Source organism: Emydura macquarii, unplaced genomic scaffold (genome assembly GCF_026122565.2).
Source record: "Emydura macquarii macquarii isolate MOO-44397 ecotype Brisbane River unplaced genomic scaffold, CSIRO-AGI_Emac_v2 contig_2924, whole genome shotgun sequence".
Taxonomy (NCBI): Eukaryota; Metazoa; Chordata; order Testudines; family Chelidae; genus Emydura; species Emydura macquarii.
In genome coordinates, this window is record NW_027133061.1 from 5,600,393 (window position 1) to 5,628,210 (window position 27,818).

General features: G+C 52.3%; 1 protein-coding gene across 1 annotated transcript; it reads right to left on the reverse strand.

The window, feature by feature from the left end:
* Positions 1–1,289: 1,289 nt before the first annotated feature.
* Positions 1,290–23,321, reverse strand: LOC137167411 (Fc receptor-like protein 3). The gene is made up of 14 exons (XM_067569542.1): positions 23,300–23,321; positions 22,888–22,902; positions 22,220–22,474; positions 20,902–21,168; positions 16,970–17,254; positions 15,308–15,595; positions 14,149–14,436; positions 13,466–13,768; positions 12,428–12,532; positions 11,955–11,982; positions 7,528–7,625; positions 6,463–6,531; positions 4,689–4,720; positions 1,290–4,578 (listed from the first exon to the last, which is right to left on the reverse strand). Exons 1-14 carry the CDS (start codon positions 23,319–23,321, stop codon positions 4,447–4,449), a joined length of 2,187 nt encoding a protein of 728 aa, XP_067425643.1. The 3' UTR covers positions 1,290–4,446.
* Between the last annotated feature and the right edge of the window lie 4,497 nt (positions 23,322–27,818).

The following is a 27,818-nucleotide window of genomic DNA, read 5'->3' on the forward strand; positions in this document are numbered from 1 at the left end:
GAAGGAGCTGCTGAGCTCTGGGCCCAGATCACCATTGCTCTGCACCCAGTGTCATGGTTTACACTAGCCCTGCAGAACATAGGGTTGCCAGCAGTCCCTTATTTTTTCATCTCTGTACAACTAGATCGGGAGTTGCTGAGTGCTGCAAAAAGCAGAAAGAAATACCCCTAGTAAATATAGGTGAGCACTGCTTATTAATTATTATTATTAATAATAATAATAATAATGAATAATCGTAATAATATCAGGAGGTGAGATGGGTGGAAGTCCTAAGAAAAAATGTACTTCTTTGCTGGCTGGATTGGGTGGGCAAAGGAACCCAGACTGCAGTAATTTGCTGGAAAACAAAATACAAATTCAGCCATACCTGCTCTTTAAGTTGATCTTATTATCGATCACTTAGAAATAAATGTTAAAAAGAGACTCGAACTATCAAAAACCTAGTGCTGTGAGCAGTTTTTCCATTAAATATTTTTCAAAAAGCAATAATAATCCTGACATATAAATAACTTGAATGGTTTTTTGTCAAATTTCTAAAAGCAGTGCTTAAGTGGTTAAAAAAATTCCAGGTTTTTTTAAACAACTTACTTTTTATAATCATTAAAATAAACTCTGCACCTTTTAAGGCAAAACTGTGGTGCAATTTGTTTTGATGTTCCTTGTGATATACAGTTTGTCCTAAATAGAATTTCAGCAATGTAAAGCAGGTTTTTCTTTTCTTTTCTTTTTTAAACAAAGGTTTTAATACTTAAATTCAAGTGAGAGACAGAAAGAGATGTGATGTCTATTACAAGAGGCGTTAAAGCATTATTTTACATGGTTTATGCAAGATTTGTTTTATTCTTTTAGTGGTTAAAATTGTGTCTGAATTCCGTTTATATATATAATATATTAACCGATTGTTGTTGGTTTTTCTTTGTTTGTTTTTTAGTAGCATGGGGGAATCTGTCTCTCTTGCAGGATTTGTGGAATCTATGGTTTTTGTGGGTGGGAGCAGGATAAAAGTGCAAGAAACAATGCGGGAGCGGGTGAGTTTGGGTATTGCGGAGCAGGACAGGAGCAGGATTAGAAAAATAGTCCCATGCAGGGCTCTACTCTCATTCTCTTGCAGACCCTCCAAGCCTTCCCCAAACAGACAGGAGCCCTTTCTTTCAAAAGCTCCTAACAAGCTAGCTGCAGGAAGGGGATTTCCAATACACTATTTTAATGCAGGGAGATAAAGTTTGTGTGTTTGGGAGGGGCTGATTTTAGGGAGAGGAAGTGGGGCCAGGAAAAAACTACTGCAGGAAAAAATCCCAGATTAAGCATCAGTTAAGCATTTGCACAGACTGTGCAGTTATAACAGCTGGATGTTGAAGCAGGAATACACAGCTATTTTCTATACATGGAAGAGATGGATATTCCAGCTACTCATTCAGCATTTTTCCAGATCAGATAACATCTGGGATTCAAAGCAACTCTCCTATCTGTGCAAACTGTTTTATTCTTACATGCCTCTTGCATTTTCATAACTAGCACAATATTACTGTATGTTACATGGCCTATCATCGATCTCTATGCACTTCACTGTTTCAGCCTTATGCTCCTATTCTGCCTTAAGCTGTTCCACCATGGCCTGTTATCTTAACAGGTTTCAAAAGCTAAGCAAGGTTGGTCAAGCCTGCTCAATGTTCAGATGGGAAACCTCCATGTTTAGTCACAGGTGATACAGGAAATGGTGCTGGCAATTCAGTAGGGGGCGCTCTTCCTTCTGAGTCATGCTGAGCCAATACCTGGGTGTGGTGTTCTGGTTGTTGTGTTAGTGCAGTGTTTCTCCACTTTTTAAGTAGCAAATACCCCCTAACTTCCAAACATTTTAATAAGCACCCCAACACTCAATTTTCCACTCTGAGAAATACAATCTTTTTCTCCTTTACCGTTGGACAACTGTATTTCTCGTACAGCAGGAGAGTTCTGAGTTCTGCAGTGCTGTGTGGCTGTGGCAGATCACAAAACCCCCTGCTGTTTCTCCCCTCTTTCATCCTCCCCTTCCTTCATATAGGAACAAAGGTCAACGCTAGCCAATCACTATGGCCTGATGGCGGGGTCACGTGGTGTTCTCCTCACACACAGGTGGGAACTTGAGAGGTCTGAGCAGGCACAAGTGGCCCACCAGAGTGGATAGCAGCGCTCCCCATGGCCCTCCCTAGAGGGGTGCGGGCCTGGGGCAAATCACACTGTGTGGGCCGCCTGCCTTCCAGCTGGGAGCTAGGACCAGGCAGGAAACAAGCTGCTCCCACCTGCCTTCCCCAGAAGTCGGCGGCTACTGCTCGCTTCCCTTCACTGGGTTTTTCGCCGTGTATCCCCTGCCTGTGTCTCGTGGACCCCTAGGGGTACGTGTACCACACGTTGAGAAACTATGTGCTAGTGAACACACCCTGTGTCAGGTCCGAGATTTAAGGCCCTGACAACTTGTGATCACTAAAAAGCCGAGGGCTCTTTGCACAGTGTTCCCCTCAGCCAGATCCTCTTGCTCAGACCATCCCAACCCCTTTGTCTGACCTGGTGGGAACATAGCCCCTGACACAAAAAACTGTCATAGCAGTAGCCACAACCCCAACTGGGAGAGATAGAGGACCAGAAATTCTGGCTAGTCCCCACAAACTGTCTGATCTGCACCAGTATTTAAATGCCCACCCCCAAATACTGCCCCTTCTCCATGTCCCCCCAATAGGGCAGCTGGCCCTGGATCTCAGCTCTGTACTGGGCCCTTTGTTATTCATCGTGCCCCACAGCTGGGCAGGTCATTTTGCAGATGTACCTCTGAGTGTATGAGCAGAGAGGTTTACCTCTGTATTTGGCACTGGTGTGACCCCTGCTGGAATCCTGTGTCCAGCTCTGCTCTCCACAGTGCTGGTGTTAATATCCATAATGAAGGATGTTAATAAATTGGAGAAGGATCAGAGAAGAGCCACGGGAATGACTAAGGGATTAGAACACATGCTTTATAGTGATAGACTCAAAGAGCTCAATCTATGTAGTTTAACAAAGAGAAGACTGCTGATTACAATCTAGATCTACACGGGGAGCAAATGTTTACTAATGGGCTCTTCAGTCCCAGAGAAAGACCTAATACGATGCAATCACTGGAAGTTGAAGCTAGGCAAATTCAGACTGGAAATAAGGCACACATTTTTAACAGTGAGAGTAATTAGCCATTGGAACAATTTAGCCAGGCTTGTGGGGAATTCTCCACACTGACAACTTTTAAATCAGGGTTGGATGTTTTTCTAAAAGATCTGCGGTGGGAATTATTTTGGGGCAGTTCTCTAAGCAATGTTACACAGGAGGTCAGACTAGATGGAATCTACAGAAGGTGGGACAGTTGCTCTCTCCAAGTGCTCTGGGCACTTTGGTGCTTTATTCTTTTTGCAGTTCTAAGGGGAAAACAATAGTTTTGAAAACACATTTGTAACACTGAACTGAACAAAGTTTCCCCCAGAGAGATGAGAGTGGAAATTCCAGTGAGCTTTGGATACCTTTGTGCTGAAGAAAGCCAACGCCTGAATCACCTCCAGCATCACAGTCGGGCCCCAGCTGGCCCAGCTGGGTCGTGCTTTTTGTTGTGTGATCATGGATACAGCCATTCCCCAGACAGTCTCTCTGCTAGCGTATTGGATAGGGATCTACTCCTGGTGCTGGTCTATTGCTGTATTTCATCATTTCATCCTTATAGCCACACAGGATGGAAAATCTCTCTCCCAGCTGCAGGTTGCTGCAGTCCCCTAATGAACAGCCCAGCTGGGACCTACCCCCTGGGTGTTACACTGACCCTGCCCTCCCCAGAATCAGGACATGGATGGGCTTCTCTTCAGCGTGTCCTTGCACAGGGCCATGGCTAACCGGGAAGCCCTGAGCCAGGAGAGCTGGATGGGCAGAAGACACTTCCTGTGGGGACAAGAGCCGCACATAAAGCCATTTTAAGCAAATGAAGGAATCTCAAAGACAAACCATGTGGCAAATCCAACCTGTGTTGGAGCCAGAGCAGAACAGCCCCACTGTTACAAGACCCAGGGGGCCGGATCCTCCATGCACACCAACCAAGCCAGTAGCCCTCGTGCGCTGGATATCTGACAGGCACAGACCCAGCACAGGGATTAGTGCAGATCAGGGTTGCTGCCTGGGCTCCTTCCTTGAGGGCCATTAAGCGCTAAGTCAGCAAGTCACCCACCTCAGTGAATCATCCGCTCATGACACCTCACTGGGCTGCGTAGGCCAGGAGCGTTTGCCTCAGTCACTGCTCCGGCCCATCAGTCCCAGTGCAGAGGGCACCAGCCAGGGACAAAGCCCCCATGGTCCCAGCCTGCACGTGCTGCGTTCCATGCCTTACATTCCAAGCAGGGGAGCGAAGGATCGCAGCTAGGCTCCCCAGGCTGGTCCACGGGATGGGCTGGGGTCACTCGCCGGTCACAGGTGGGGAACGTTTTCATAAATGTCATTCCTGGGTTCGGATCCCCCTTCTGGAGCCCTGGCTCCTGCGGCGGAGTCCCCGGTGGGCTTGGAGTCGGCGAGCACAGAGTAGGTGACACAGTATTCCTCCTGGAGAAGGCATGGGGACAGTGAGTGGGGGGACGGAGGCAGACGAAGGCCATAGAGAGCAGCAGGGAAGGAGCAGCAGAGCTGAGCGGGGTGGGGGGTGTCGCACTTACATTGTCACTTGGCGAAGCTCCCTTGGGCTTGTCTGTAAGAGAAACAGAAAGGGATCAGGACTGGGCATTAACATTCAGCCTCTGAGCCCCCGTCACCAGCAGCCCAGCTCCTCAGCTGCCAGTCCCAGCTGCCGTCTGGGTGTGAGACACAAACCTGAGGGGCTCAGGATCCCAGGGCTCTGCCCCCAGTGCGGTGGCCAGATCCCCAACCTGGGGTGTGACACCCACCAACCCAAACGCTAAGCAGGGTCAGAGCCCTGCGCAACCAGCCCGCCTCCTGTTTCAGGAACCAAGTTCTGAGCAAGCCTTTGGAGGGTCTCAAAAGCCGGGGTCACTTTTCCCATCCTGCATGTTTGCATTTGCCTCTGTGCTTCTGGACTCTGAGGGGGAACAGAAGCTCAAGAGCCAAAATGCCAAGGAAAACACCATTTCCACCGTATTCCAGGCCTGAGCCGGGTACCAGTAGAACCAGAAACCTCAGGAGAAATTTCTACCCAAGTGATCCAGAAAAGCCTTCCAATTCCAACCTGTGAGATTCACCCAGCTCAGTATTTCCTGCTGGTTTAAAGGGACACCTTCAACTAGCAAATCACATTTAGCTGCTGCTTTTGTAGTTACTGAAGTGCTGAGTAATGCCTGACGTGACTGAAACTGTAAGAAGTTAGTGCAGAGAAAATACTTTTTTCCATTTTTTTTCTCCATTTATTTTGTCATTTGACAGTGTGGCACTCTGGCAACATGGGTTGTGTCCCCCACTCGTGCCTGCTCCACATAGAGGACAAGAGCCTACTACTGCTACCAGCTTATGGACTTACTCTTTTAGGTCCAGCGGTAGAGGCTCATGCTTTTACTGATAAGGTCTCAGGTTCAAACTACACTGATGAGCCATGACTGGGGTTAGTCGAACAGTAATTTCCTTGAACTCAGTCAGCACAGAAGAAAATGCCTAACTGAGCAGACCCCCATTAATCTCAGCAGGGGAACACAGAACCCCTCTTTCTTTTGACACAGTTTAAAGGAGGCTTTCCTCCCAAACACAAATGTTTGAAATTAGTCAACTTAAAAAAATTCAAGTTGACAGTGTCCCTTTAAGTGAATCGGACACGGTATTCCCTCGCTTCCTGTCTCTCACCGTCCTGCCGTGTCACTGCGCCATGTTCACAGCTAGCATTACTACCAAGGGGCGGTGTTTCTGCGGTTGTTGGAGAAAAGTGATCCATATGGGGGAAATACACCCTGTGTCGCCTTTTAGACTGTAAATGGGACTTGAGGGGTGCCCAGGCCTTGTGTGGAGAGAATTCCACGCTCAAGGAACTCAACCCCGCGGATAATCTGCTGTGTTCACTCTGCCCCTGCCCTGCGCGCACACGGAAACAAAATCAGTGGCACAATCTACACAACCAGATTCCAGGATTGCCACTGTTTCTGGCACCACTCCGAAGCCTAGGATGTCTGTTGAGTCAGAGAGAGATGGTGGAACCTGCTACAAGCATGAGCAAGAGCTCTTTTTCTTCAGAATTTCACCAGGTTCAAATCACTGGGATGCACAGTCTGATACCATACATTTTTCACTTCTCAGCTACTTCAGGCTTTTTTACACATTATGAATGACACCTGTACGCCCGTACGGACTTTCACCTGGAACCAGTTAACTGAGCTGGAGAGTCGCAGACCAGATGAGCCAAATATCAACTGCATCTGCCTGTCTCATCCTCTGCATCTCTGTTACATCATCTGGGCCTCTCTAGGCAAGACACTGTTTTGTTCCACTCACCCCCATTTCTTTTCTTGATGTTGACAACTGTATAGACCACGTCTCCACTCTCCTGCTCCAGGGGACACACTGTGAAAGCAAAGGCAGGTCTCACTTAGGCCTTGTGTGCCTAGAGGAAGTGCCAGTGCTAGACATCATCTGCTCTCCCTGCTATAGCATGCCTGCGGCCCACTCCTGCACGGCCTCCCAGCAGCATGCCGGCTTGCCACGTCCCATTGGGATCCGACCAGGCTACAGCAGGGCTGAGCGTGGAGCGGGTGTGACCATTGCCACCTGCACCCTTTCAATACCAGGGTGCAGCCAGCTCCCTGAAATGGCGCAAACTATCCTCCCATCGCAGGGATAGTGGGATAGGCACTAGTGGGTGTTGTGACTGAAAGGGTGGGGCTAGTGGGACGTGCAAGGACTCAGAGCATGACCCAGCCTGGCCAGCATGGACACGTTGAGCTATTTGCCTCCAAACGGGCTCAATACAAGGGGTGGGCTCTGTTTTCTAGCTCTTGGGTTCTCAGCCAGGGGCCACGACCACCCTACCCTCCCACCCACTGCAAGGGGGGCAGGGTCCCAGGTGGGAGGGATGGGAGCGCTGAAGGGTCCCAGTATGGGAATGGAGATCTCAGCCTGGGGAAGGCAGAGAATCCAGCTCTAGTGCAGACAAGGCCAACAGGGCCCTGGTATTAACCACACACAGTTATTAACTGTGGTCCCGCCCCCCCTCCGGAATAGCAGCCAGGGGCACAGGAGCCGTGTCTGCTCAGCGCCTCCCAGCAGGGCCACTGGCTGTCTGGGCCATGTGCTCACAAGGGGACAACAACCGAGAGCACAGCACAGCGACAGTGCCTGCGTCTGGGCAGCTCACCGCTGCCCTGGCACCCAGTGCCCACACCTCAGGACCGGGGCATCGCCTCCTCTCTCTGGTATCGGCCCCAAGCAGGCCTCCAGCAGCGTCACTTCCCCTGGTGACTTCCCCAGCCTCCCGCTCAGAATGGCGTGTGATGGCGGCAGCTGTGAAGTGAATCCGAGCAGAGGGGTCAGCTCCCTTCGCCCTCACAGCAGGGTCCTTACCATTGCCATAAGACGGCTCCTCGGCCTGGGGATCCCTGCTCTCCCGTGGAGGTAGCCTCTGGCCCGGAGCTTCGTGCTGGGCTGGGCGCCCGGGGTCCCTGGCGACAGGAAAGCACAATGAGTGCAGCGGAACAGGGCGGAAATAGACGGGAGAGAGGAAGAGCCGGCGCGAGACAGAGAAGGCAGGAAAACGCTGAGGGCCGGAGCTCGTTCACACCGAGGGCAGGGCCAGGGGCGAAGTGTAACAAGAATCCAGCCCTGAACGTTCCCAGGGGAAGGAGTGGGTCAAGGTGAGTACAAAAAATATCCTAGAATCAGGAATGTAGAGCTGCAGGGGACCTTGAGAGGTCCAATCCAGTCCACTGCTCTGAGGCAGAACCAAGTAAACCTAGGCCATCGCTCACGGGTGTTTGTCCAACCTGTTCTTAAAAATCGCCAGTGATGGGGATTTCACAACCTCCAGAGTTTAACTCCCCTTGCAGTTAGAAAAGTTTTCCTAATATCTAACCTAAATCTCTCTTGCTGCAGATTAAGCCCATTATGTCTTGTCCTGCCTTCAGATATGGAGAACAATTGATCACCGTCCTCTCTATAACAGCCCTTAACTTACCTGAAGGCTGTTATCTTTTCGGTCTTCTTTTCTCAAGCCTAAACATGCCTAGTTTTTCTAACCTTTCCTCACAGGTCAGGTTTTTTAAACGAGGTTTTATCATTTTCCTTGCTAGCCTCTGAACTCTCTCTTTCTTAAAGCGTGGCACTCAAAACTGGACACTGTACTTCAGCAGAGGCCTCACCAGTGCTGAGTAGAGCGGGACAGAGCCTCTCGGAATAATATTTGCTTTTTTTGCAATGGCATCACACTCTTGACACATTCAATTTGCGGCCCTCTACAATCCCCGATGCTTTTCAGCAGTTCTACTGCCTAGCCCGTTATTCCCCATTTTGTAGTTGTGCATTTGATTTTTCCTTCCTTCCAAGTACTCCTATGGAGTACTTTACACTTATCTTTACTGAATTTTATCTTGTTGAAGTCAGACCAATTCTCCAGTTTATCAAGGTCATTTTGAATTTTAACCCTGTCCTCCAAAGTGCTTGCAACCCCTCCCAGTGTGGTGTCATCCACAAATTTTATAAGCATACTCTCCACTTCATTATCCAAATCATTAATGAAATATTGACTTGTCCTGGCCCCAGGACTGACCCCTGCAGGACCCCACTAGACAAGTCTTCTCAGTTTGAGAGCAAACCACTGATAACTACTTTTTGATATGGTCTTTCAAACAATTATGCACTCCCCTTACAGTAATTTCATCTAGCCCACCTTTTCTTAGTTTGCTTATGAGAATGTCAGGTGGATCAGTGTCAAAAGCCTTATTACAATCAAGACAGATCACATCTGTGAAGAGTTACAAAGGGATCTCACAAATCTGGGTGACAAGGCAACAAAATAGCAGATGAAATTCAATGCTGATAAAGGAAAAGTAATGCACATCGGAAAAACATAATCCCAACTATCGGTGGCTATCCCTTGATACGAAGATGATGTCTGCCGGAGGAAAATCATTGATGAGACTTAAGATGGCTGAGGAGTCCTCTTCGTGCTCTAAAGGTTTTTCCACATATGTGACAGGTGGTTGCTTGGAGAGAGCCCAACGGCTGGCTGGGATACTGTGCACTTCCCTTCCTCCTCTGCCGTTTCTCTGCCTCTTGAGCAAGGCGATTCTCTTGAAAATGGACTGAGGCTTGATGTATGATGTGATACCATTGCAGTCAATTGCCAGCCAACTCCTCCCAATTCATGTGGTCAATGCCTCCCTTCTTAAGATATACTTTCAGGGTGTCCTTGTAGCTTTTCTTCTGTCCCCCGGGGGTCCTCCTACCATGACTAAGTTGAGAAAAGAGGACTTGCTTTGGAAGACGAGTATCAGCCATCCACACACAATGACTAGCCCAGAGAAGTTGAAGTTTCATAATCTTCGCCTCAACACTGGTGATGTTAGCTGCAGAAAGAATGATGTCAATGATGTGACAGCCTTCCTATCTGATACGGTGAATCTTCCTAAGGCAGCGCTGTTGGTACCAATCCAGATGCTTAAGATGGCTTTGATATGTCACCCCTGTCTCGCACCCATAAAGAAGAGCGCCTACTTCATTGTAGGCATTGAAGGATGACTACTTCATTGTAGACCAGGATCTTAGTTTCCATCTGCAGATCTCTGTCAATAAAGATGACGGAGCAACTTTCCGAAGGATACGCTGGCACAACGCATCCTATGTTCAATCTCTACATCAAGATTAGCTGTCTGAGAGAGGAGGCTACCAAGGTAAGGGAAATGCTCAATGTGTTCACTGCTGATGACAATTTGTGAGGAAAGGGGGGCAACTTGCGCTGGGGCAGGCTGGTGGAGCCCTTAGTCTTCCCAATGTTGAGGGAGAGTCCTAGGCTATGATAGGCACCTGAGAAGAGGTCTGGAGAGGATTGCAAGTCAGCCTAGACATGAGTGAGGACAGCACGGTAATCAGCATTCTGAAGGTCGGTAATAGTCCTGATGACCTTAGTTTTAGAATGAAGATGCCAGAGACTGAAGAGCTGGCCATCCATGCGATACTGAATCCCAATTCCAAAAGAAAGGTGGTCATGAATAAGAATCAAGATTACGACAAGATAGATAGAAAAACGGGTTGGAGCAATAACACAGCCCAGCTTAACACCAGTACGGATGATGAACGGGTCCGTCTCCAACCCATTAGAGAGGACAGTGGAGTTGCCTGAGTACACTAATAAACTTCAATGAACAACCAACCCTAGAGAGCACCTTCCATAATGCTTCATGACTGATAGAATCAAAGGCCTTAGTTAGGTCAATAAATGCAATACACAATGGCTGGTGTGGTTCTCTACACTTCTCTTGGATCTATTGTGCAACAAAAATCGTCAGTGGTGCCCCGAGACAGTCAAATCACACTGGGATTCGAATCCTAACTGTACATACAAAATGATGGGGTCTAAATTAGCTGTTACCACTCACGAAAAAGATCTTGGAGTCATTGTGGATAGTTCTATGAAAACATCCGCTCAATGTACAGTGGCAGACAAATAGCTCACAGAATGTTGGGAACCATGAGGAAAGAGATATATAATAAAACAGTACATATCACAATGCCACTATATAAATCCATGGTATGCCCACACCTTGAATACTGCGTGCAGATCTGGTCACCCCATCTCAAAAAAGATATACTGGAATTGGAAAACGTACAGAGAAGGCAACAAAAATGATAAAGAGCATGGAACAGCTTCCATATGAGGAGAAATTAAAAAGACTGGGACTTTTCAGCTTGGAAAAGAGACAATGAAGGGGGGATCTGACAGAGGTCTATAAAATCATGAATGGTGTGGAGAAAGTAAGTGTTATTTACCCCTTTACATAACACAAGAACCAGGGGTCACCCAATGAAATTAATAGGCAGCAGGCTTAAAACAAATATAAGGAAGTACTTCACACAACATACAGTCAACCCAGGGAATTCATTGCCAGGGGATGTTGTGAAGGCCAAAACTATAACGGGGTTCAAAAAAGAATTAGGTAAGTTCATAAAGGATAGATCCATCAGTGGCTGTTAGCCAAGATGGTCAGGGATGCAACCCCAAGTTTTGGGTGTCCCGAGCCTCAGGCTGCCAGAAGCTGGAACTGGATGACAGTGGATGGATCACGCAATAATTGCCCTGTTTTATTCATTCCCTCTGGAGCCCTTGGCATTGGCCACTGTCGGAATACAGGATACGAGGTAGATGAACCATTAGTCTGACCCAGTATAGCTGTTCTTATGTTCTATTGCTTCCCCTCCATCCTCTAGGCCAGTAACTCTATTAAAGAAGAAAATTAAATTGGTAGAGCATGACTTGTTCCTGACAAATCCATGCTGGGTATTACTTATCACCCTTTTGTCTTCTAGGTGTTTACAGACTGGTTGTTTAATAATTTGCTCCAGTATCTCTCCAGGTGTTGAAGTTAGGCTGACAGGTTTATAATTCCCTGGGTCCTCTTTGCATCCCTTTGTAAGGAGAGGTACCACGTGTGCCTTTCTGTGCTGCTCTATCCCTTGTGTGTCCTTCTGCACCAGCACAGAGTGGCTGTAAAAATGCTGCTGCTCTGATGTGGTGGCGATTTACACCCACACTGCACTGGGATCAATGACCCACACGGCGCAAGCAGTGGAGAATCAGGCCCCAAAGTTTTCAGGTGGCCATGCTATATAAAGTCACTTTCAGTCAGTCCCCAAGCAGCCAGGAGATCTGAGACAAACCAACTGGTCACTTAATAATGATTAAATCATGACCCAGTGAAATCAAAGCAACATTGAACTCGTCCTTTTCCCCCTGCCCCATTCCCCCACGTGCTTCCACTCATCTGTGCTCAACTTACCTCCCCTGGGCATTGAAAAACCTTCCATCTGCAAAGCAAGCAAGAAAAATGTGTGTTAATTTCTCCAGATGCATCACCTTGGCCTTGGCTTTGAGGCCGTAATTTCTGGGTTGCTCTCAGGGGGAGTGAATGCAAGGGAGGGGGCTCAGGTGATTCATTACAGGAGACGAGACATCAGATGCGACCGAAGGAACCTGCCTTTCCCCATTCAGGAGCCTCCCCGGGCTAAGGATGTGGGGGCCAGTTTGGCAGAAGGGCTAAATTACAGCAGCACACGGGTGGGATTGAAGGTCTAGAATTCACGGTGTGAATTTGACAGGAAGTCGGAATCTGCTATGGTTCCAGCCATTTCATGCTCGCTTTCCCAGGAGTGGTCACACAGCCAAGATTCCCAGAGACACTCGGAAACGGCCGTGAACTTCTGAGCGCGTGATGGATTGTGATAGCCACGCTCCGTGGAAGGAGCCACGCACCTGCTTTCTTCCAGGGCTTGAAGTAGAACACCAAAGCCGCAGTGACACCCATCAGGCACAGGAAGGAGATGGTCCCAGTCACAGCCACCTGCGGACTAGCATCCTCTGGCGAAGACAAAGGGAACATGCCCAGATAAACGCATCGCTCCTGGAGGAGAGACTTCCCGACAGAAACCAACTGAGCCTGTTGAACCACACCACTGCCAGTGACCACAGGTCCTGGTCCAATGGGTCAGACATCAGATAAGGAGCCAGGCCACTTGAGTTCTCTTCAGTTCTGCCTCTGACTCACTGTGTGGCCTTGAGCCTTGTCACCCTTCCCCACTCTGAGCCTCAGTTTCCTCATCTGTACTATTCATAGATTTCAAGTCTAGATGGGGCCTCTGTGATCATCCAGTCTAAGAACCACCCCAAAATAATTCCCGTTTGAACGAGAGCATGGGGCCAGTGACCCTGATCTGCTCTTGGGGAACTGAGCGATGAGGAGCGCTGCTCCTGTCATTGCTGTAAGGATCATCAGGATAACATGGCCACCACCAGCAACCAGAGCCCTTCGATTTCAGGGTGAGGACCAAGGTGCAGGAGGCTCAGATTTTAACCTCTGCCTCCAAGCCTGCCTCTGTAGCTTAGGTTCCGGGTCAGATCCAAGCCCATCTTCCACTCCAGAGTGACCGGAATCTCCTGAGAATAGCTGGTCGTGCGAGAGCTCCGCCGCTTGTGTCCAATGCTGCACAAGGCGATCCCGTCAGATTTTGGTGCCATTGTGATGGCCACCATCTTGGCTGACACATCAGGGGTTGGACCAGAGACCTCCAGAGCTGAGCGCAGGAGCTGCTACATCTTGAGTCAAGCCTTTCTAGCGGGAGCTGGACCAGACCCAGAGGGGACACATAGCACACATTGACCACGGGGTTACACCCAGACATCCCAACCCGAAAGGCAGCCCTGCTGTGGTCTGGAATTCTGAACCCGGACCAGAACCCAGTCTGGATCTCAGCCCGGCCTCTGTGCTGTCACTGAGCCAAGCTCTGCACGTACCTATCACAGTGATGGCGAGGATCTCGCTGGGGGCCTGGAAGACTCTCTGAGGGCTAAGCTGGTTGCTGGCAATACACTGGTAATTCCCTCCATGGCTCAGCTGCACAGACCAGAAATGCAGAGTGTTCCCCACAGCTGTGGGCGGGCCGAACTCTGAGGCCATAGCCAGCTCCTGGTTGTTGTGAATCCACTTGAACCGGGGGGTGGTGCCAGACTCCAACAAGCAGCTGAGATTCAGGCTTCCTCCAGCCCTGACCTCTAGCCCCGTGGGATCCGCGACGATGGTGGCCTCGGACACAGGCACTGCAAGCACAAGAGAGGTGGCCTGAGAGCAAAGCTGGGGCTGAAAGGAGGCCCCGTCACAGACACAGCAGGGAGGGGTAACCCAGGCTGCGTGAGGCAGCAGAGAACAGGCCGGCGGGAGCAATCCTGCCCTGGCCCCAGGGATGGCTAGAGGGGACCGATGGGGTCTTTCCACCCAGAGCTGGACAGTGGGGCAGAGGAGGATCTGTGCCTCCCGCTGAGCATTCATGCCAGACTCCAGAGGCAGCGATGTCTGGACCTCCTCTGCGCAAGGGGGCTCCCGTACCATGATGGGGGCACTGAGGGTGGGAGGGCAGGGTCCCGGTCTCTAGGTAGAGATCCCCCCCCACCCACCGGGACAGTGCACTGAGCCAACATACCAAGCACGGAGAGGTGGAAGGGGGCGCTGCGCTGGGAGCTGTTGGCCATGCCATTATCAGTCTCACAGGAGTAGGTCCCAGCGTCCCCCTCGGACGTCACGTGCAGGGCGAGGGATCCCGGCCCTCGAGAACTGACCGTACTGCTCCCCAGAATGGCTCCCTCGTGATAAAACCGATAGAGGATGGGGGCCGAGCTGCGGGACGACTCACACCGGATCTCCACCATGTCCCCGACGGTGGACCAGGTGCCGGTCACGTTGATGGTCAGCAGAGGCGGGGACACTGGAACTGCCAGAAGCAAGGCGGGTCACGGCTCAGCCAGCACCCCAGGGAGCTGAGAGTTGGGGCGGGGTGGATTCACTATGACTGGGAGCCCTCCGGGCAGGAGAGTCTCCTGGCTCTGTGTCTGCGCAGCACAAAGGGCAAGGTCCCGGGCTGGGCTCCTTGCCCAGTACAGCTATCAGATCATTCAAAGGGAAGGGCCGTCGTGGTCCGAGAACCGAGTTCTTCGGCCCGTCTACCCCTCGTGTCACCTTAGGCAGCAGGCTGCTCTGCGGCCCAGCTAGGACCAGGCGATTCCCCAGCCAGCTGCAATCCCACTGGGTACAAGCACAGCCCACACCCCCCAGCGTGGAGCTCTGGCCCCTCTAGTGGTCTCTGGCCTGGGCCACGCAATGAGTCTGCTACAACCGTGGCTGCTGAGCCGGGGCTTTCAGCTCCGACAGGAGACGCTGACGCATTTGGATCCCAAGCCCAGGCTCAATCCCGGCTGCCAACAACCTGCCCGAGGGCGCAGTGTCACACGCCCCGTCTCTGCAGCGTGGGGAGGCCGGAAGTCGGCAGAGGGACCCCAGGGGGGTACATGCGTCGGGCCTCTCTGCCCAGTGGGGGGTTTGACAAAAACATTTCAACCAGCTCCATTGACAGTCCCGTGGGGAGGCCACGTCCCTCCCTGGGACTTCCAGCTACTACAGCCGCCTCCCCGTAGGAGCTGTGGGCCTCTGAGCCGTGGGCCGCACCAGTCTCAGCAGGCTGAGGTCAGCACCAGTATCCCGCCAACACCCCCCTGTTGAGGTTAGGGCTAGGGGGAGTCTCTCATGCCCACCCGGGCTGGGATAAAGCCCCTGTTACCACATCAGTCAGCTGGGACCTAGCTCACCCTTCACGGCAACCTTCACCCCGGGGCTCAGTGCTCGGGTGTTGCCGCTGGTGACCGTGCAGTAATACTCCCCAGTGTCGTTCTCCGTGGCCACGGGGATCTCATAGACTGCCCTCTGTGAGTGCTGGATCTCGCTTTTCAGAGCCTGTCTGGAGCCCTGCCGGTGCCAGGAGAAGGTGAACGGCTCCATGCCCTCCGCCACAGAGCAGGTCAGCACCAGCCGCTCCCCTTCCACCACCTGCCCCCCAAGGGGATGGACCCCCAGGGAGACCCTGGACACTGGGATTCCTGTGGGAGAGGGACAGAGGGCAGGACATGCTGCAGTGATCCAAGGGAGGGGCTCAGTGCTGTGCAGACAGATCAGAACTTCTACCCCTAGGTGAGGATGGGGGTCCTGTGTGTAGATCACTGATGTGGGGAGGGGAGTCTCATGCAAACCACACAGAATGCCTGGCCCAGGCCAACAACACTACGGGTCATGGGCCCACGTGCTCCCAGCACTACAGGCCATGGGGCCTGGAGCAGGAACACAACAGGGGATGGGTATGGGCATCACCACAGGGCATGGGGCCAGCGTCTGTCCCGCACCACAGTGCTTGGGGTCCAGGCCCGCACAGCATGCTCCATGTGACCCAGATCCCCTGGGCAAAAAGCCCAGCTGTGTGTGGGGCCCCTGTGTGCCCAACATGGGGCCTGCAGCAGAACTGGTGCCACATCAAAGAGGGGGCCAGGCCATTCAACAGACGGGGTTTACATCACTCTGCAGCTTTACAGCACTTTGGTTATGACCTCTCCCTTCCAACCGGCCCTCTAGACATGCCCTTTCCCCAGTCGGAGAGCTCAGGCAGGAGATGCTACTCGAAGGTTTTCAGGAGACATTATCCCTAAACAGCTTTCAAACTCAGACTTTAACCTCAGGGGACTGGAGTGACTCCTCTGAGACCCTGCTGCTTTGCACTGGGGCCGGATGAAATATTATTTTTAATTTTAATGAAAAATTTAAATGAAAAAGTTTTTTTGTCAAATTTTTCAAACAAAAAAAAATTCAGAAGCAAATTTTGCAAAAATGAACCCAGATGTTTGACAAGTTTTGTTTTGTTCAAGAAAAGAAATTGATGTGGGGATTTTGTTTCTTTGTTTTTCTGAATCACTTTTTAATACCAGTTTCCTCTTTTATCTACTGGCAAAGTGGTGATGCGGGTAATAGTGAGGGAGATTGTTACATTCTCTCACTTTTCAAACTTTTAAACACCCTTTTTCCCCATTTTTCTGAAAAAAAAGGAGAGAAAATAGGATTTTCTCCACTATTTCAAAAACACTGCCACAATTTCAAAATTGAAAAAAACACTGCCACAATTTCACTGAAAATTGAACTTCTCCCATGAGCTCAGCGTGTGCTCTTCTGGCCCTACGCAAGCAGAACTGATTCGTTCCTGTCTCCTGGGGTCTAAAGCCCTATTTTGCACCATGGAATTGATCAATCTTCCCTGCTTCTCGGATTTCAGCCTGCCAGTACAACTGGACTGTGGCAAGGACTGGCTGGACCCTTGTGGACTCAGAAGCCACAGGATCTCTGCATAGATTCCATGTGCTTGTCTTTCCATCCCAGGTAGGTGGGAATCTTCAGAACCTGCCCCCAGCATCCCTGTCCCAGACACTCACGTTTAACAGCAATTGTTAACTTGGAGCTCGGTTTCTGTACACTTGAGGACATGGTCTGCATCACACAATGGTAGGATCCTGAGTCTTCTAGCCGCACCGCTGGGATGTGGTATTCAGGGAAGCTCCCAGATGCTCTCACAGTCTCGCTGTCTTTGTAGAAGATGCTCTGAAGCGGTGTGTCTGATTTCTGGGGGTTGAGCTGTGTGATACAACTCAGGGTCACCGGGTTTCCTTCTGTGGGGTCAGCTGAGCCTGATGCCCTCAGCACTGGAGTCGAAAATATCTCTAGAAGGATATCAGACTTGGTCACCACCAGCATGTTCTGCGCCAGAGCCCAGGGGTGGGCATTGGAAATGAGCACATTCAGACAGACAGACAGTCAGGGATCTGTGCCCTGCTGCATTCCCAATCACTGCTGCCCACCCATAAACTCACTGTTGGTATTTAAAGCCTCAGACCACATCAGAACAGGCCTGCTTTGAGGTGCCTTCTGCTGCTTTATCTCCCATCGTGGCCCAGGTCGGAACTGCTGACTGTCCTGCAATGCTGGGGAGGCCAGGACTCTGTGCAGACGGACAGGGAGGCCATTCCAGAGCAGGACCCCAGGCAGTTCTGGCTCCTTGTCAGTTGCCTGAGATTTGCAGGGACTGGTCTGCTATGGTCTGGGGCTGCTTTCGTGGGTGGGGAGGGCAGGATTGCTGAGCACACTGTGATATTTATTTATTGGCTCCTGCTACCTGATAAATAACATTGCTTTCATTTGAATGCATGTTTTGTTCTCAGTGTTCTGATGCAAGACAGGAGGAGGAGGCAGGTAGTGGGTGCCCGATGATCCTTTGTGAGGCCATTATTAAATATTATTATCCTCGTCTTTCACTGTATTATCCAACCCCACTTACTTTGCTCTGCCTAGATGTACAGAAGTTAAAATCCGTCTCAAACATACAGTGTTAACAGCCACGGCTCTCGCTCCTTCTCTGCCCCACTAACTATCTCTCTGCAGCAAATAAGATTGTCACCACTCATTCTTATGTATATTCCAAACCCTTAGCTTCCCCTCAGAGCTGAAGCCAGTGAGAATCAATAGCCCCATCCCAGCAGATGGGACATCTGTCTGGGAGTATTAATTAGGTTAAAGCTAAAATACGCAGTTCCCAGGAAAGGAAAGCTCTGATCCTTGATAATGAATCTTCCAACGTTGTTAATTCTCCAAACCAACAGCTCCTGTAATTCACTTGTGGCTGAGACTCCCATCTTGCTTGGTTTAGCTAAGGAGAACCCTGCTGGGTGACCAATAGGAATAACTGCCCCTTTTCCTGTGCAGAGTGCCCTACGTCTCCCATGTGTGAACCAAGAGCCAGGGAGGGGGATGGAAGTTACAGGAATTAAACCAACCAGCGTTAACTGGCTGGAGACCAAGAAAACTGAGACCCAAATCACCTGGCCTTCAGCCCCCACTGTACATTTGTTTGCCTGATTCATCAGATGTCCAGCTCTCTGTGTGAATAATCTGTCTTGTTCTGCCAATGCAATGTTTCATATCCAGTGACAAGCCCTGAAAGGTGTGAAGTGTGAAAGGTATTAGATCCCATCAAAGAATGTCTGGACCGTGTCCACTACACTTAGAAGACTGTAAGAGATTGTTTCCTTTCTAAATGGTCGTTGCGCTCTAGAAGTGATAGCACAAGAAAGAGACAGGAACCTTGGAAGACAGCAGCACCTAAAAGTGGGGGCCCAGTTCATCGCTTAGGCGAATATTGAAATATAATCCATGGAATGAATTAAACCTTCTGACTGACAGGAGCATCAAAGAGATAAGGGGGTGTGAGGTAATATCTTTTATTGGCCCATCTTCCGTTGGTGAGAGAAACAAGCTTTCGTGCTTACACAGAGCTTTTCTTCAGGTTCAGGAAAGATACTCAGGCCTAGTCCACACTAGGAAATTAGGTTAGATGGGAGAATTCTCCCATCCACCTAGCTACTGCCTCTCGGGGAGATAGATTACCTCTGCCGATGGAAGAACCCCTTCTGTCTTTGTAGGCAGCGTCTTCACTGAAGCACTACAGCGGTGCAGGTGCACCGAGGCCGCTGTGCCCTGGAGGGGTTTATGTGCAGACAAGCCCTCAGAGTGTCACAGCTAAATACTAGGTTGAGTTGGTGAGACCTGGTCTGCGGGGAGCTTGCTTCTGATGATGAGGCTGGGGAGTCATGCAAAGGCCGGAAGTGGGGGGCTCAGGAGAGATTTCTGTCTGGAATCTTTCAGCTCCCCACAGCTCAAGACAGACGATCTGAAAGCAGCACCACCCCCTGCCAGAACAACAGATGTGAAACCTGTAGACCTATCTCCCTGGCTACAATGATACCCCCACAACACAGCATTCAAGAGCCTATCACAACATGTGGTGTACCTCATCCAGCTCTTGAAATGCCCCAGTAACAATGATGTGGGTGAAACCAGACAAATCACTATATTCTCGAATGAACCCAGACAGGAAAATGTCAAAAGACAAAAACACTCAGTCTCAGGACAATCCCCAGCCCTGAAGAAGAGCTCTGTGTGGCTCACAAGCTTGTCTCTCTCACCAACAGAAGTTGCTCCGCCAAAAGCTATTATCTTCCCCACACCTTGTCTCACTAATATCCTGAGACCAACATGGATACAACACTGCAGAGGAGCATGGAGAGGATGGAGCTAGGCTTTTCTCAATGGTAGTAGATGACAGAATTAGGAGCAATGGTCTCAAGTTGCAGTGGGGGGAGGTCTTCGTTGGATATTAGGAAAAGCTTTTTCCCTAGGAGGGTGGTGAATCACTGGAATGGGTTACCAAGGGAGGGGGTGAAATCTCCATCCTTAGAGGTTTTTAAGGTGTGGCTTGACAAAGCCCTGGCTGGGATGATTTAGTTGGGTTCGGTCCTGCTCTGAGCAGGAGATCGGACTAGCTGACCTCCTGAGGTCCCTTCCAACCCTCATCTTCTAGGATTCTATGATGCTAAGTGTGAAAAATGCATTAGAGGGACTAAAGAACGGATGATAGTAAGTAAATGTAATAAGAAATTTCGGTGAGCTGCACTATGGCTCGGTATAAGTGCTGAGCCTCAATGCTAGGCTATGACAGCTGCTTGCAAGACTGTGCTGATGTGTTCACGGCATGCCTAGGACACTGGCTGCGTGTACTGGTGCAGTGTTAGTGGTAGACTGATGTGGCCCTGAGTGAATTACTAAACTGTTGATTGGTTACGAATAATCAAGTGACCTGATCCGAGAAACACCATCCAAGATAAAAGCTGAGCTGAAATGAACCTAGCAGTGACATGAGTAAGCTACAACTCCCTGGACCCTATAGAAGGGGTTATCCTGTGTAGATTCCATTCCAATCTTGGCGACAATTCTTATCAAAAGTGGCCAGTCGAGTCTGTTAGATCTCAGCTTTAAAACCAAACTGGCACCTCGGCCAATTCCTAAAATGGATCCATGTCATGCTGACGCCCGTCCCTACCTGCTGCACTGTAAGGCGGCTGCTCCTACAGGTAGAGCTAAAGGGCCTGATTCTGACATCACGGGGACGTCAGTTATAGCAGCCAATGCAGTTATGCCAATGTCAAAGCAAGGGGAGACCAGATTTAGGACTAAAGTCACTTGGCCAGATTAGGACTCTCCCAATGGCATCTAGCCAAAGGCAAAGCCTTCCCTTCCAAGGGAGCCAGGGGCAAGATGTCCTGTGCTTAGTGTGTGAAGAAAGAGGTGCCGGGCGCAAGCAATAGAGATGGTGTCCTCTGCACCGCATGACCTCGCACACACCCTACGTGTGAAGTCACGCCTTGTGCCCTGACAGAAGAGGCACCAGGGTGAGCCTTGGTGCAAATTAAGCTCTGAGTGTGTCCTGGGACTGCCCCCTCTCTGCCCAGCCCCCTCACTCACAACAATTCCTCACCTTGGATAGAAACAAACACCTCAGGAGAAGTCTTTTCATGATATATTAAAGGAGATCTCATTGATCCGGTGCACTTATATCTGCCACTGTCTCTTGTCGTTGCTTTTTCCATGGACAGCTCAGAGCGCTCACGAAATTGTGGAACTTCTGCGCCATCTCTGTAATATCTTATCCCAGACACCTCTGCTCCCTTCCAACCGTAGCACCTCAGGCGCAGCGGGTCCCCTTCGAACACGGCATAGTAGGGGGCCTGCAGGATCAGCCACTCTGAAAGAGAGACACCAAGAGCAGCAGCCCCAGAAGATCATGGCACCAGGGAACAGACCCGTCAGCGTACTCTGCTCTGGCGGCTGTGGGTTGCCAGTCACACTAACCCATTGGGGGGGAGGGAGAGAGAGGCGGGGAGACAGACAAAAAAAATTCCCCAGCCTCCCCTCCCCCCAACTTAAAGTGAACCACAAGAAAATCGTTTCTAGCCAGTAGAAAGTCAGACATTAATTTGCCCTGGGAGCGAGTGGCAGGCGAGTCAAAGAACAGCAAGATGGGTGAGTCCAGGCTGAGCAAAGGGGAGGCAGGAGAGAGTCAGGGCCCCGGAGAGAGAGCAGGAGGGAAACAGCATCACAGGAGGGGGGGGTGGTAGCTCCCCGAGGTGGGGTGGGGTCTGCGCCCGCTGGCCTGCATCTCTGCCCTGTGGAATTTAGCAGCAAACCGGTCCCGGGTTAAGGTTCTGTTGACTGATCCCTGAACAGAGACCAACCCATCAGCAGCCCAGCCTCCCCAGACTGTTACCTGGCCTGCCCCACTGCTGCTCCGGCTACAGGGAGCTGGGAACAGGAATCACAAGGCCCCCAGGTAGGGTGACCACCTGTCCCTTATTTTAGGGCACCTTCCCTTATTTAATTTGATTTGTCCCTTGGGGTAACCAGGCATCCCTTATTTTAACATCCCTGGACCATTTTAAACACTAAATTGAAGTTCACGACAACCACGCTGTATTCCTGAGGGCAGTAGAAACGTACACTTGAGAGAACAGCATGTGCTGAGCTGAGGGAAATGCTGTTTCCCTAACATCTCCCTTACAAAAAAGCATTGTCCCTAATTTTACATGTGGTTTTCTCTTATGTCCACCCAAGAAAGGTGGTCACCCCACTCCAGACTGCCCCCTGCGGGGCTCTGGCCAGGGGAACTGACAGCATTTCCCACCGCTTGCTCCTTCGGGAAGCTGGGTTTGCCCCACTGCAGAACAGGCAGCAGCTCCACAGGGCCCCACGGGTCAGAGAAGAGCAGAAAGGCTTCGACATGCTGTTACTTCACTCACCGTCTGAAATGGTCAGCTGAACGGGGTCGCTTTGCCTGGAGCCAGGAGCCACACACCGGTATCTACCTGCATGGCTCTGGTCTGCTTTTCCAATTCTGTGGCTGCTTGTGTGTGTACGTAAGGCCTTGTCATCGTGATACCATGTGTAGCGCTTGGCAGTAAAGCGGGATCCGCTGCACGTCAGAATAACGCTCTCCTTCAAAAACACTGTGCTCCACGGAGGGTCAAGGGTCAGCTTGGACTTTTGTGCCGTCGCTGAGGGGCCGGGCGGAGAGGGAGGGAGAGAACAGGACAGAGCCGACCTCAGTGTAAAGGAAGAGACGAGCCCCGTGCCCCTTGGCATGAGGAGCCAGGGAACTGTGCAGGGCTACGCTGCTAGGCTGGGATTGCCAAAGGAGCCTAGGGGGGTTAGGCACCCGACCACCTGGGCAGTGCCCCTGGTAATCAAGTATTGTTTAGCACTGGGGAGAGGGTGATGTCACAGCAGCACCCTCTGGTACCCGGGTCGTGTTCAGCATTAGTGGGTAGTGGGCTGATGTCCCCTTGGTGTCCAGGTACTGCCTAGTACTAGGGGGTAATGTCACAGCCGCACCCTCTGGTACCTGGACTTTAGGGGTCGGGGCCCCTGGAGCTTATACCATGAATAATCAGAAATGAGCAGGACTCACCAGCGAGGCCAAGGGCTGCAAAAGAAACAAAAGGGAGCATGGCTGAGTACAGAGCCCATTTCCCCCGAAACCGGCGTGGGACCTCTTACAGGAAGTCCTCTGGCCTGTGTCGAGCAGCTGCACAGAGGCGGTGACTACAGAGGTCCCTTCTGGCTCCCCAAGCTAGGGAGAATACCCGCTCCCCAGGCAGTCAGAGCCCTCTGCTCCCCTGCACGTGGGGACACGGGGGCAGGGGCTCTCCCACGGCCTCCTGCCGAGTCTGTGGCAGAGCCGGGGAGAGAGCCCAGGCGTCCAGACTCCTAGAGCCGGGAGCCCTCTGCACCAACTGGGCTAAGCACAGACCAGAACCCGGCTGGGAAGGGCTCAGGGCCAGTCCATGGACCCTGAGCTTGTCACACATGAGACAACTCACCTGCCCTGCCTCCGGTGCCCATCTCTGCTGCCCCACTGGCACTGGCCAGGGCATGGCTCTCCACCCAGATGGGCACTCCAGGCTCGCTGAGGGCAGTCAGGGCAGGAAGCCCCTTCCCAGCACGGGGTGTGTGAGGCAGAGGAACAGCCTCTGCCGAGAATCAGACTGGGATCCCAGAGATACCCGGACTGGGACGGATCTCATGTGGTACCAGAGCCCAGCTCTTTTCATCCCCCAGCATGTGAAGATCTGGGACCCAGCAAACCCACCGGCCGAGCCCAGGAGAGCCCACGCTGAGCTGGGCAGGACACACACAGCTCCCCTGGTGTCCCCGGCTCTGCAGCTCGATGGATGGGGCGGACATCTCGCCTGCCCTTGGGCAGGGAAAGGTCTTCCCTGGTGGTCAGCAAACCTCACTGCCACCGACATGCGCACAGCTAAAATGGCCTTTTCCCCGGCATTAACTGACCCATGGCGCTGTCTGCAGAGAGGCCAAGGATTGAATGGGCCACGGAGACTGAGCCCCCCGTCCCTGCAGGGGGGACCCCACAGACTCTCATGGAGCTCCTCTAGGGCAGCTGCTCCCCACTGCAGCCTGCATGGGCTGTGGGTGCCCTGGGACTCCCCCCACCCAGCCCCCAGCCCCTACTCACTCAGGACAAGCAGCGCTGCTCTCCCTGGCATCCTGGGTGTTGTGAGAGGGGCCTGCCCACCCACCGTAGCAGAACACTCTCCCTTTGCATATGACTTCTCTTCTGGGGAAGGAGGAAGGAAGCAGCTTCCCCTTCACGTGGGGGCTGCTCCCCGCCTGCTGCTGCACTGACAGCACCCTTCACCCGGGTCCGGAGCCAGCCAGGGGGTGCAGGGGAGCTCAGCACTCGCTCGCAGCCCTGGGGGAGCCAGTGCTGGCAGGGCATCCCCAACTCCTCTTTGATCCCCACCGAGAGTCACCCCCAGGCACAGGCAGGGGACCTTGGTCTAGCCTCGTCCTGGCTCCATCAGCGGATCGCCCCCCAGCAGGTATAAATAGTCTCTGTTTCACAGAAGTCAGATGGAGTGGTTAACACCAGCTACAGATCTGGCCCCAGGCACTCTCTTCCCTCTGATCTCCCTGCACATTGCCAGCGTTCAGCTGTTGACTGTGCACATGACCCCAGAGGAGCCGCACCCCACCCCAACATTCCTGGCCTGCCCAGCTCAGCCGCCCTGTCTGTAATGTCACGAACAACACTGGGTTCCCAGCCAGCCTGTTACGGGCTGCCCCTCACTCCAGGGCCTGGCCGTGGAGTCGCTCCTGATTCCCTCCGCTGAGTGAGTGGCAGATGGCCACGCCACCTCAAGCGAGGCGTGAACACGGGAGGCTGGTCCAAACGGAGAGGCAAAGGCTGTTAAAAATTATACACTGAAAGTGCAGCTTGGGCACATTGCCTTTTCCACTAACCCCCCACTCAGACAGAGGGCTCCTCATTCAGTCCCAAAGCATTATCCGCCTTTTACAGATGGGCCAGCCGACGCTCACCAGGCAGAGCAGCGGCAGAGCAGGGGCTGAACCCACATTTCCTGAATCCCTGGTTTGTGCCCTAACTGCTAGGCTATACTCCCTCCCTCCACAGCTGTGGGTTGAAATCCATGCCTCCAAAGAGACCCAGACCCAGTCAATCTCCACAGGCACTTATCTGCCTGTCTCCATACACACCCCTCTCTCTATCGCCTGCCCACCCCAGCACTTCAGCGCTAAGGCTGACAATTCGCTTACCCGTGTGACCGGGGCTGGGTGCCCTGCAAGCCATCGCACAGCTGGGTGAACTGGAATCGCCACAATGCAAATCAAGGGATTCCCTGGGGGCCAAAGCGGAAGTGTCACCGTGGGAGCCCAGCGCTGCTCTGTGAACACCTGCCTGGTCCTGGCGGGGACGTACAGAAAGTGAGTGTTTTAATTATACCCCCTTTCCTCCCCCTTCCCCTCCCCCAGTGGGGTACTGTGGGTCTCCGGCGTCTGGGGGCCAAAGCTTGCATTTGCCCCCCTCCTCCCCTGTCAGCAGCGGCAGCAGCAGCACCCCGTGGGGGTGGTGTCTGCAGGCCCGTTTCCCGCTCTCCTCCACTGCTCCCCCCGCTGTGGGGGCAGCGGGTGCAGCTGGGAGCAGGAGTGAGAAGGGCAGATGCCCCTGGGCTGCCCGGTGGGGGGGGCGTGGTGGGCTCTGCCTTGGAGCCCCGCTGTTGGGTTGGCTGCCTGGCCCCTGCGTGGCTAGGGTCCCTGCGTGGCTAGGGTCCCTGCGTGGCTAGGGTCCCTGCGTGGCTAGGGCCCCTGCAGCTCTCTTGGCGTTGTCGCACCCAGTGCCGGGGCGGAGGGGCCGGGAGGACGCTTGCTACCCCTGCAGCGGGAGCCCTCGGCTGCCGGCAGGCCTGAGCTGGGGTTGGCGCAGCCGCTGGGGATGCCTGGCGGCCCTTGGCTGCCTGCAACAGCGGAGAGCGGCTCCTCCAAGGAGGGCCCAGCCGGCACCTCCCCAAAAGCCGGCGCCTGCGGACATGGCTCCTTCCTGCTCCCCCCGTCGGTCTGCCACTCTCCCTCCCAGTTAGAACTGGGGGCACAGAGCCAAGCTACCTCTGAGCACCCGCTCCTCGTAGTAGAGACAGAGCCTGGAGCACTGGTGCGAGATCTGATTAAAGCAGATGCGTACGAGTTCGTGGACCAGTCCATGAACTTGGTAAAGTTTAGCTAGCACACTATGCACTAGATATCTAGATAAGTATATTCCAGCTAGTCCAGGTACGCCCCACTCGGGGACAAGATAAGACGGTTTGACAAAACAGTTAACAGGGATGTTTTGTCCAAGAGGTCAGGAACCAGGCATGTAACAGAGAGATGCTATGAAACACTAAGGTGGTACGGAAGTTGATTATCCCAGTTGTTTGCCTCACTCTAGAAATGTCGGGGTAACTCGCCTTAACCCTTCGTGGGATCTAGGGGGCAGCAGGGACTCCCCGGTTCTGGCTGAGCCGTTCCTTGCCACTGGCACTCCTGTGTTAGTGCACCTGTAACCACACAGCCAGGGCACGAGGACCGTGCCTTCAGGGCAATAGACCTAGCCAAGTGCCCTTGTCACCGAGCCCTGCCCGTGGCCTTTCTGCAGGAGTCACATGGAGCTCTGCGGAACTAGCAGGCTGCATTAGCTGCTTTTTGCATCCCCAGCCTTCAGCACCAAACCGCAGCCTTCTCTCTGCATTTCTGACAGCAAATCACTTTCAAACACAAGCTCTCCCCCCGCATACCATTGACCACTTTCCCTTCCTCGTCTCCATTCACCAGCTAGACAGAGGAGACTTTGCAGCTGGGAAACTGAGGCCCAGAGAGGCCACATGATTTATCCAGAGACACAGTGCATCTGTGGCAGGGCTGGGCACTGACCCCAGGGTTCCCATGTCCCAGTTCCCTAATGACAAGGCCAGCCTCTCCCTTAGCCTTGACCTACACAGAGATCCACATAGGCCAGCCGAGGTGCGGTGGTGTGGGCTGGGACTAGATTCCTGCAGAGAAGCATTTCACTAGCTGACACCCTGCTGCAGCTAATGCACACAGTGCTGTGTGCATCTCAGAGATCCCAGGCTGACTGCGGGTGCTGCACGTCACCCAGACCAACGCCCTGAGCCAAATACCCCAGATGCAGGGGTGCTCTGGAGCCAGACCTGAATTCTCAGCAATTTGCATGAAAAGCTCAATGGCTGCCCCTCCTCCAAGCTCTTCTCAAGACTCTCAGAGCCCCCGGGGAGCAGTGGAAATCCCCCTGTCTAGGGTTAGCACATTTCAAGTTCCCAGAAAGAAGACACCGCCGGAGGGAGGGGGAGTTGAAGCGGGAGGGTGCAGTTTCTACTGTGCACTTTCTTTCTAGTTTGAATATCCAACATTTATAGACAACAAGTGTAACAGCCTCAGAAATAAACGTAAATACATTTAAATGTACCTTTTTACAGGCAGTCACGGATTGTGGACGTAAGCCCCCCTTCTTAGCCTCAGTAACCCTTCCGGCCGTGTGTGAGGTAAACACCCTGTCACAGGCCCCCATCACCGCAGTATCTGAGCACCTCACAGCCTGCACTACATTCATCCTCACAAAGCCCAGGAGGCAGGGCAGAGCCAGCAGCTGGGGACAGAGACATGGAGAGATGAGGGGCTAGATCCACGAAGGGTTGGGAGGGTCTGACTGCCACTCTAGGCCCCTAAGTCCACAATTTAGATCTTCAAATCCCCCATGCAGCAGCCACCTGACCCTGCAGGCACCTAATTTTCCACCAGCAAAGTCCCCACTGTGCCTAAATTCCTGCCGGCAGGTGAGTGCACAGCTGCCACAAGCCTGACACAGCTGAGTAGCTCAGTGCCTTGGCATCGGAGGTAACCTCAGGCCAGGTGTTGCCCCTCTATCTCAACCGCCAGCCAGCTCGCTCAGCTGGGACATTCAGTGGGATGTGATGGGAGTGTAGTTCTAGAGGGCAGCCACCTGGCGGCAGCCCATTCCTATCTTCA